This window comes from Anastrepha ludens, chromosome X (genome assembly GCF_028408465.1).
Source record: "Anastrepha ludens isolate Willacy chromosome X, idAnaLude1.1, whole genome shotgun sequence".
Taxonomy (NCBI): domain Eukaryota; kingdom Metazoa; phylum Arthropoda; class Insecta; order Diptera; family Tephritidae; genus Anastrepha; species Anastrepha ludens.
This window is the reverse complement of record NC_071503.1, coordinates 27,041,033-27,052,464: the sequence shown is the minus strand read 5'-3', so window position 1 is coordinate 27,052,464 and position 11,432 is coordinate 27,041,033. Positions and strand designations below refer to the sequence as shown.

General features: G+C 41.6%; 1 protein-coding gene across 3 annotated transcripts in view; it reads left to right on the top strand.

Annotated features, from left to right (window-relative positions):
- The first annotated feature begins 214 nt into the window (after positions 1-214).
- Positions 215-11,432, top strand: part of LOC128869475 (UV excision repair protein RAD23 homolog A) — an 89,528-nt gene continuing 78,310 nt past the window's right edge. The window contains exon 1 of one of the 3 annotated variants that reach the window (XM_054112022.1): positions 215-578. In XM_054112022.1, the coding sequence (XP_053967997.1) occupies positions 513-578 (66 nt within the window). In that variant the 5' untranslated portion in view covers positions 215-512. The remainder of the gene's footprint in view (positions 579-11,432) is intronic. The other 2 variants (XM_054112024.1, XM_054112023.1) reach the window with 2 other exon arrangements.

Below are 11,432 nucleotides of genomic sequence, written 5' to 3'. Positions count from 1 at the left end.
GGCGTATCTTATAAATAGCCATCCACACACCACATACTGCAGAAATATGTTTGACGCTCATTTAACATTGAAAACAAAACATCAAAAGGCCACACATGGCAGAAATTGCAGTAAGTATGCATATTTCGTCAGAAAGTTGAGCGTGTAAGAGCAGCTTAATGTGAGCGTAATTCCGAATTGGCCAACCTGAAAATAGCCTAACTTTCAGTGCTGTGAGGTTCTACTTTACCTTTCTTTAGGTGTCTTATAGTACGTTATTTCCAGTTCGTTGCTTAAAAGCAGTTCGGCAAAATTTTAGTCTAAATTTAAGCGTTCGTATTATTTCTGCGGTATATGAAATTTTACTTCTCGAATATAGGTCAAAAGATGTTTGGTAAATCCAACCAATCTACGATATAGATTATAAATTCTACATCCATACATTCCGAAGTATAGCAATTTCTTGTTACCACAAAATTTTGGTACACATATGTTCGGCATTATTTATTATTCGGAACTAAAAAAGTTACAAAATGATTGTCACCGTCAAAAACTTGCAGCAACAGACGTTCACAATTGAGTTCGATCCTGAAAGGACGGTAAGCGTACAATATTACATGTTTTATGCATAGTAACACAGTAGTTCTTATAACTGCTACACTTTCCCTTGCGGCCGCAATGCATTTCGTTGGAATTGGCGGGGCACCACCACTCCCATTGCAAAGATCAAGGACCCACCATTCTAACAGAAAATCGCAGTCCATGGGACCCATGGGAACCGCCAGGAAAACGTAAAAAAAAATTGTGTCAAAGCTTTCCATTACTACCACGATATATTTGAATGGCTGGCGGTGGGGGAGGGGGCGTGGCACCGCCCACTACGCCCATTAGAAAGAGTAAGGTCACACCATTATAACTGTGAAAGTCCCAACTTCTTAGGGTCCCCCAGGAGAAGTTTAAAAATTAGGTTTTTTTCTGACCGCATTTGCAGTTTGTACTGAAATACAGTTGAAGAGAAATGTATACAGCAGTCGTCAACCCAGCAAGCATTTAACTTAGGTTTTGAAATTTATTTATTTAGTTTTTACGGTCTTAAAACCTAATTTATACAGTTATGTGCTTATATGCTAAGTAGTATGAATGAATCGTAAAAGTTATGAGTGCCGCTGGCGAAAATTTAGGCTAAAAATTGTCCGATTTTGCACTATTTCACTATAAAAATATTTTTTGTAACATATGTGTATGTATATTTGAAATCATGAAAGCGCCGCAGGCGAAAATTTGGATTAAAAATCGCGCGATTTTTATTCCAAATTTTCAGTATTTGTAAAAATAATTGTTTTTGTAACATGTATGTATATTTTAAAGCAAAAACGCCCCGCAGGCGAAAATTTGGACTAAAATATTCCAAATTTTCAGTATTTCTAAAAATACATAACATAAAAAACATACGTTCATTTTAAAACAAAAATCCTGTAATTTTTTTATTCCAAATTTCCCTTTTTATGAAAAGATTATCGCGATTTTTTAGTCCGAATTCTCAATGCGTTTGAAAATATGGTTTTATCGAAAGCCAAAGGTCAATTCAAATATTTTAAAAAACCACAAAAGTTCCATCGAACGTCAACTTGTTTGGGTTTTTTCTTATTTCGCTTTATTCTTTTCTCACTATTGCACTATTGCAAAAATAGCTTTACATCAATATTTCAATTAATGAAGAGTGTTTATAAGTGAATATTCTTATTTTTCGGTGTTTGTATATTAATATAGTTAAGTAAACTAAGCGTCTGTAAAAGGGCATTTCTGCGAGCTTATGCAAAAAATAAGCATTTTTAACGTTAAATTATGCTATTAATTCCTACTGGTAATTTATATTTTTCTATTGGGTATTGAAATAGGATTTTAAAAATAGTAGTAGTAAAAATAATTCGGTTGGTGCGTGATTACCATTCGGAAATCACAGAGAGTACGTTGGATCGAATCTCGGTGAAACACCAAAATTAAGAAAAACAGTTTTCTAATAGTGGTCGCCCCTCGGCAGGCAATGGCAAACCTGCGATTGTATTTCTGCCATGAAAAAGCTCCTCATAAAAATATCTGCCGTTCGGAGTCGGCTTAAAACTATAGGTCCCTCCATTTGTGGAACAACATCAAGACTCACACCACAAATAGGAGGAGGAGCTCGGCCAAACACCCGAAAAGGGTGTACGCGCCAATTATATACATATATAATATATATATGCAAAGTGTAAATGCTTTGTGGATAAACCAGCTTCTATTGAGGCATTGGAAGCCAACATTACTAAAGTCATTCACGAGATACCGAGTTGAATCCCTTTAAATACTACTCGGACCTATATTAAATGGAAGGCTTTATTTAGGCAAAGAAAATAAATACAGGACAATATTTATATAGTGCAATGTAATTATTTTGAGTATTTATTTATTCCAATTTATTAAATAGTTACATTTATCATATAACAGTAAGAATTTGTACAGATACTTATTTGTGTTACCATTTAGAAACCTGCCGAATACGATGAATTTGCGTAAATGATGTGATACGTGAAATAACGGGCGATTTATTAGCTATTATCTTTTGAAACAGTTGGTTTAAACAGCTGACGCACGTTTCGAATCTTGTTTCACTTTCAAACTTCTTCAGTTTGGTCTATAATTTAACCATGAATCGTCTTACAAACTAACAACGATTGCAAGTCATTGAATTTTATTATAAAAATGCGTGTTCTGTTAAGAAAGTTTATCGCGCGCTTCTTCCATTTTATGGTCAGTTTAATCGACCCACTGAAGCGGCTACTCGAGCTATTGTGACTAAATTTAGAACCAAATTTACATTATTGGATATCAAACCACCAACTCGCTTACGTAGAGTGCGAACTGAAGAAAATATCGCAGCTGTATCGGCCAGTGTTACTGATGACCATCAATTATCGATTCGTCGCCGTTCGCAGCAATTGGGCCTCTTTTACTCGACAAGTGGAAGATTTTGCGAAAGGATTTAGGTGTGAAGCCTTTCAAAATACAGCTGGTGCAAGAATTGAAGCCGAACGACCTACCGCAACGCAGAATTTTTGGTGAATGGGCTCTTAGATAGAAGATCCACTTTTTTATCGAAAAATTGTGTTCAGCGACGAAGCTCATTTTTGGATCAATGGGTACGTAAATAAGCAGAATTGTCGATTTTGGAGTGAAGATCAGCCAGAAGAATTGCAAGAGCTACCAATGTATTCAGAAAAGGTCACAGTTTGGTGCTGTTTATGGGCTGGAGGTATCATTGGACCGTACTTCTTCAAAGATGCTGCGAATCGTAACGTAACTGTGAATGGTGAGCGCTACCGTGAAATGATATCCAACTTTCTTGCCCAAAATGCAAGAGCTTCACTTGCATGACATGTGGTTTCAGCAAGACGGTGCCACATGCCACACAGCACGCGTAACAATGGACTTGTTGAGAGGCGAGATCGGTGAACATATTATTTCACGTTCGGGACCTGTCAATTGGCCTCCCAGATCGTGCGATATAACGCCTTTAGATTATTTTTTGTGCTGCTATGTTAAAGATCATGTCTATTCAGACAAGCCTGCTTCAATTAACGCATTGGAATACAACATTCAAGCATTTATAAATGAGATACCGGCCGAAACATTGGAAAGAATATGCCAAAATTGGACTAAGCGGATGGACCATTTGAAGCGCAGTCGCGGTCAACATTTGCATGAAATAATCTTCAAACATTAAATTATATGGACTGTGTGTTTGTTTGAAAAACTTTCCTATAGCTCTTAAAAAATCACCCTTTATATGTATATATATATATACCGTCAGCGTTAAAATAAAGTGTACACCACATATTGTTAAAATTTGACTTTGTTTACTTATTTTTTAATTTCAATTATTTGTTTATAAAAATACGGTTCGTACTAAAATAAAATCCATATAAACTAAGGTTTCGAAATTAACACAAAATTTATAAAAATTCTGCAAATGTTCAGCAAAATTTAACAATTTTTACTAGGAATTTATAGAAAAATTTCAGGTAAGCAGGTTTGTAGATTATTGAATTTTGGCAGCCGGTTCTACGTTACCGGAATGACTCGGGTTTTTCCCGATCAAGGGCTGCCGCCCCAGTACACTAGCCCTGTCTAGTGTATCGTATATCACCCCACCCCTTACGTCACAGGAGCAAACTCTCGCAGCAAACCTGCTCTAAATGCTTCTCCTCAGGGCTGGAGTCGAATCCAACCCTGGGCCAGAAGTATTCTACTGCTGCGTCTGCCATCAACGGCTCCACCCGAACTCCACCTCGGTTAGGTGCAATAAGTGCAACGGGTGGAGCCACCTTAAGACCTGCTCAGGCCTTAAGTCGCACAGGGAGTGGTCCACACGGTATGTGGCCACGTGTTGCTCCCGCCAACAGGCGTCTGATGCCTCCACGGCTACCACACCCCCTGATAGGCCGGCACTACCAACCGCCACCACAACCCACAACTCCACGGTGAAGAGCCTATCGGAGCAACACAACTCCCCTTCAACCCCTCCTATCCCTTCCTGCTCCAACCCCAGTGCGGGGACAAACCAGCAGCTCCTGGTCCCCCGTACAGTCTGTTCCGTGTGTCAGACCGTAATACCTCGGAATCTGGTATCAGTCCAATGCAATTCCTGCAGTGGCTGGTGCCATTTTCGGAGATGTTCCTTCCTGCGCACCACCCGTGAGTGGACAACTGCCTACGTTGCCCCCTGCTGCAGAGCTCTGCACCCACTACCGCCCCCGGAGGCGCGGCCGCCCACCACCATCAGGCCGCAACAATCACAGTGGATTGCGCGGCAGGTCCAACGTAGACAACCCCACGCGTCCCTCACCCCCCGGATTACACTGACCTCACCGAGAAGCTTCAAGCTTCTCCAGTTTAACTGCAACGGACTTACGAGTAAGGTCGACGAGATAGTCGACTTCATGAGTCGGCACAGTATCAAAATAGCTGCGGTCCAGGAAACAAAGTTGCACGCTAGGTCATCTCTGATCACCAGGGATGGCTATAACGTGCACAGACACGATCGCGAGCGAGGCAATGGTGGTGGCCTAGCGTTCATAGTCCACCACACAGTGCAGTATCGTCTCATCGATGAAGGAAGCGACCGCAGGGACATCACCTTAGAATGTCAAGGCATAGCTGTCCGGTCAGGCGATTCCGAGCTCGAAATATTTAACATATATATACCCCCTGTAACCTGCTGCCCGGCAGGATATCACCCTGATATAGGTGCGCTCATCAGAGGTGAAAACCGATTGGTTGTAGGTGACTTTAATGCGCATCACGATCTTTGGCATTCAAGCCTGCCAAATGATCGTAGGGGACAGCAATTGGCAGAGCAGATAGACGACTCGACATTCAGCACTGTAAACGACGACGCCCCCACCAGGGTAGTGGGCAATTGCAGCAGCTCGCCTGACCTAACAATTGCTAGCGCTGGTCTGATAAATAGCATAACGTGGCGACCTATGCTATCGCTTGCATCAGACCACTTGCCCATTATCGTCTCGATTGAGAGACCTGCCGACTTCGTTTCCGCGAATCACCGGTCCTATTTTAACTTTAAAAAAGCTAATTGGGCCGACTTCGCGGAATTCACCGAGGACACCTTCGCCGCTCTTCCCATCCCCACTGATGTGCACGTAGGCGAACGCGCATTCCGCAAGGTGCTCACAGCTGCTGCGGCTCGCTTCATCCCAGCTGGATGCTATAAGGACATCCGTCCTCATTTCCCAGCAGAAGCAGCCAGTTTAGCAAACGAGCGTGACCACCTACGCCAGGCCGATCCCGGGGATCCCCGCATAAGGGATCTCAATTTGGAGATCCGGCAACTGGTAAATCAACACAAGCGGACTAAATGGGTTGAGCACCTGAAGACTTGTAACCTCACCTCCGGAGTGAGTAAGCTCTGGTTCACCGTTAGGTCCCTGTCGAACCCGACGAAACACAACGACAAGGTGGCTATCACCTTCAACGGTTGTACTTCGTCGGACCCGAAGAGATGCGCGAGCTATTTTAGCCGGCTGTTTACACTGCATCCTCCGGGCGACAGAACAAACGTCGTGTTACCAGAAGGCTGCACAAACTGACGAACGACAGTGCGCCACTTACTTTCTCCGGTGATGAGGTTCAGGGGGCCATCAACAAGTCGAAATCATCGAAAGCCATTGGCCCTGACGGACTAAACGCGCTGATGCTGAAGCATTTGGGACCCCTGGGAGTAGGATACCTCACAAGGGTCTTCAATTTGTCTCTGGCCACTCTCATCATCCCTGACAAGTGGAAAGCCGGGAGAGTGGTCCCACTATTGAAACCTGGGAAACCCGCCAACCAAGGGGAGTCTTATCGGCCGATAACTCTCCTTTCCCCAGTAGTGAAGACACTTGAAGCCCTCCTACTCCCACTCTACACGACACACCTGGCCCCAGCCCCACATCAGCACGGATTCCGACGAGTGCACAGCACCACCACGGCACTCACCGCCATAAACGCCCAGATAAATCGCGGGCTTAACCAAAACCGCCCCTGCGAGAGGACTGTCCTAGTAGCGCTGGACCTAAAGAAGGCTTTCGATACAGTCAGCTATTCCACGCTACTAGATGATATATATCAGTCGACACTCCCGCCAGGGCTGAAGAGGTGGTCCGCGAACTACCTGAGCGGTCGGCACTCGTCAGTGATTTTTCGAGATCAAATGTCAAAGCAGAGGAAGATTAAGCAAGGCGTACCGCAGGGTGGTGTCCTTTCACCCTTGCTTTTTAACTTCTACATCTCGAAGCTCCCCCAACCACCAGCGGGAGTTTCCCTGATCTCATACGCTGACGATTGCACGATAATGGCGTCGGGCAATGACATCGATGGCCTGTGTTCCAAAGTGAACAACTACCTCACCGACCTTTCTCGCTTTTTCACTGCGAGGAATCTCCAACTTTCCCCCACCAAGTCCACGGCGACCCTATTCACCACCTGGACAAAGGAGGTCAAGCTGTCCCTTAAGGTAAAAGTCGACGACACACCAATTCCGCCTGTGAATAACCCCAAAATTTTGGTTGTAACCTTTGACAGCTTGCTCTCCTTCTCTGCACATACAACCGCAATTGCCACTAAAGTCCAAAATCGCAACAAGGTCCTCAAATCGCTGGCCGGCAGCACTTGGGGCAAAGACAAAGAACTGTTGCTTTCGACATTCAAGGCAATTGGCCGGCCGGTTCTAAACTATGCTGCGCCTGTCTGGTCGCCTGGAACTAGTGATTCGCAGTGGACAAAGCTTCAGTCATGTCAAAATACCGCCATTCGGACAGCGACCGGGTGCCTCCTGATGTCACCCATACAACACCTACACAACGAGGCACAAATGCTCCCAGTTGCGGAGCACAACAAATTGCTCAGCAAGCAGTTCCTGCTGGGGTGTTACCGCAGGTTTCACCCCTGCAGACACCTGCTTGAGCCTGAGCCGCCTCCCAGGCACGTCAGGAGACACCTTCTCAACTACGCTGACGAACTCCAGGACAAAACTGACCGAAACCTACCGGACCGGACAGTATTTAGACAGTCAATAAACGACATTCACCGGGAGACCGTTACCACCTTCATGAACTCCCGTCCTGTGAATGCCGTAATCGGAGTCCAACCACCACCTATTGCAGATGAAGAGCTCCAGCTTCCCCGTGAGACTCGTGTAACATTGGCACAATTACGTTCTGGATATTGTAGCAGGTTAAACTCCTACTTATCCAGAATCGACCCCGACATACCAAATACATGTCCGGCATGTGAAGGTACCCCGCACGACACTAACCACCTCTTCACATGCCCCCTCAATCAGACTCATCTAACCCCCCTCTCCCTCTGGACCCAACCTGTCGAAACAGCATGTTTCCTGGGCCTACCCCTAGATGAGCTAGACGAAGACGACCGATGATATACTTACACTGACAGGGCAAACTATGCTGTTAAAACAACAACAACAACAATTATTGAATTTTGGTATAATAAAGTGCAAGTTGTAAGTACATTCAAAATTACACTGTTTTTTGACAATTCTTTTTAGGAAGCGGTCTAGCGCATTTTCTCTATTCGACACAATTTTCTTATATGGAAAAAACATCCTATACCGTCAGCAAAATTTTCGTTTCCACGGCAGTCGGTTCTACGTTACCGAAACGACCCGGCTTTATATCCGGCCAAGGACTGTCACTCCAGCAGCATTCCCTGCATGTAAGTATGGGGAATGTGTATGCTGCTACAACAAGCAAAATTTTTATACATTTTGTGTTAATTCCGAAACCTTAGTTTATATGGGTTTTATTTTAGTACGAACCATATTTTTATAACAAATAATTGAAATTATAAAATAAGTAAACAAATAGTCAAATCTTAACAATATGTGGTGTACACTTTATTTTGACGCTGACTGTATATAATAATAATAATTTAGGCTAGGTATCCTACTGATCGATCTTTCGCTTATTTTGTGAGAAATATTACGAATTTTTCAATGAAACTCACAGGAGGTGTTGATTTAGTGCTTATTTTGCTAAAACGAGGACCAACACTATTCAGTTAATAATAGTTTTTACGTTATTTGTTTGTAAAAGTTGTCTTTTACCTTCACCAAATTTTGGTATAAAAAGGGCACTTATAACATTTATTTTATTCATAGTTAAAACTTTTTATGGCTAGGACTCCTCATTGCCCGTCACTTGTTTTGTGAGAAATATTACGAATTTTCCAATGACACTCACAGGAGATGTTGATTAAGTGATTATTTGGCTAGAATTTAGTATAATGTCTATCGCTTTGGAAAAAACGGTAAAAAGGGGGTGATAGAGGGGTGTATCCACATCTTAAAACTGAAAACAGAACCTGCCGGAGGCTTATAGTTTTTAAGTAATTTAATGTTAAAGTTCTATAATTTAGCGAAAAGTTGGTGTTGCCATACACCTGAAATGAAAACGAAGTTCGCACGCAGGGATGTTCAGTGGAAGGTTCATTGTAAAACTGCAGTATTTTTTGCTGTAATTTAAAGTTGAGAAATAATTTTGAAAATAAAAACATACAACTCATTTAAACTTAAAAACAATGATATTAAGCGTATCACAAAAAATAATAAAGTAATTAAAATTAAATTAAATTAATTAACACAGTATTTTTGCGTGGAACTCCTTATCGCGTAGGCGGCCTTCGGCCGCGCTTCAAAAAACTAACCCTCATCAGTCCAACTCCGGCTACGCAATCCACAGTATTTTTGCGTAGAACTCCTTTTCGTGTGGGCGGCCTTCGGCCGCGCTTCAAAAAAATAACCCTCATCAGTCCAACTCCGGCTACGCAATCCACAGTATTTTTGCGTAGAACTCCTTTTCGCGTGGGCGGCCTTCGGCCGCGCTTCAAAAAAATAACCCTCATCAGTCCAACTCCGGCTACGCAATCCACAGTATTTTTGCGTAGAACTCCTTTTCGCGTGGGCGGCCTTCGGCCGCGCTTCACAAAAATAACCCTCATCAGTCCAACTCCGGCTACGCAATCCACAGTATTTTTTCGTAGAACTCCTTTACGCGTGGGCGGCCTTCGGCCGCGCTTCAAAAAAATAACCCTCATCAGTCCAACTCCGGCTACGCAATCCACAGTATTTTTGCGTAGAACTCCTTTTCGCGTGGGCGGCCTTCGGCCGCGCTCCAAAAAAATAACCCTCATCAGTCCAACTCCGGCTACGCAATCCACAGTATTTTTGCGTAGAACTCCTTTTCGCGTGGGCGGCCTTCGGCCGCGCTTCAAAAAAATAACCCTCATCAGTCCAACTCCGGCTACGCAATCCACAATATTTTTGCGTAAAACTCCTTTCTGTGTTAAAACCATTGAACCCAAAATTAAAACGTCATATGCGTGTATGTAGTAAGGAGGCACAATAACCCCGACCCCCATGATTAAGACTAAACTCAAGAACTTAATATATTTTTTGTTTTCATTTGCAGGCATCCGGCAACACCATACTGTTGGCATTCCAATCTTCTTATTCGCGCTTAAAATTGGAATGTGATTGCATAGGCAAATGTATTTGCATTTAATTTTAATAAATAGATATAATTAGAATATTAGCATAAAAATCGGTAAAAACACGCGTGTGAGTGTATATTTGGTGATTTATAGTGAAATGTTAAAAAATATAGAGTGTAATGTGGCAAATTATAGTGATGTTCCCAAGGGCATTTTGATTAAAAAATTATTATTTCCCGATTAATTTAAAGTTATAAAGAGTGTTCCTTAACACCTCACTAACATCTCCACCAAGTTTCATTAAAAAAAACATTATAGTTTGCCAGAAATTCCAAAATAGACATTGTTCTAAATTCCAGCCGATTATTTTGATAAAGCTAGCACCAACACTATTCAGTCAATAATAGTTTTTAAGTTATTTGTTAATAAATTTTGTCTTTTACCTTCACCAAATTTTGATACAATAAGTGCGCTTATCACATTTATTTTAATAATTATTAAAACATACACACACGTTTCTAACACTTCTTATTGATATATACCATAAATTAACAATTTAAATTGCATTTTTAAGTTGCAAACTTCAAATATGCCAGCCAAATTAACAATAAATAAAAAGCATCGCTGAAATGGAGTGCTGCCAGAAGTAAAGAAAACAATGTGAACCGCGACTTAAAACGAAGCAACATAGGAATATAATTTCCTCACACTCTTCTGTTAGAATAATGAGGTGATTTTCGCCTGCAGCGCATTATTATGTTTTATTATTATTATTATCCCACGCCACTCTCCCCCCCGCATACCGCGCGAGGCGGGGTCCATTTTCACCGAGCACGACGGCAGTTTCTTGCTGCAAGTCGTGTCGGCACTTTTTTTTTTTGTGTTATGTTTTGTATTATTTTATTAATATTTATGTCAGTGTTTATTTATTTATGTCAATGTTTTTCTAATAATGTTGCATGTTTTTAAAATGACTGCTTTTTGTATCTTATGATGTATAATTGGGTTGATGTTGAGTTCTTTTAAGTTTTTAATAAATGTTTTGTGGAGTATTCCAGTTGCTGAAATCACAAATGGAATTGTTTTTACAGTTTTTTGTTTCCATATTCGTTTTATTTCTTGCGTTAGTTCACTATATTTTTCAATTTTTTCTACATATTTTCTGTGTATGTTGGTATCATTTGGGGTGCTGATTTCTATGAAGTATGTTATTTTGTTTATTTTATTTATTAAAGTAATATCCGGTCTATTGCTTATTACAGTTTTATCGGTGTGTATTGTAGTGTCCCCGTATTATTATTATTATTATTATTTTATTTATTTTTAATATATAGTAACTTATAGATATGTATATATGCTGTGGGATACACAAACTTTTTTTTATTACCATCTAGTGCGTAGACGAA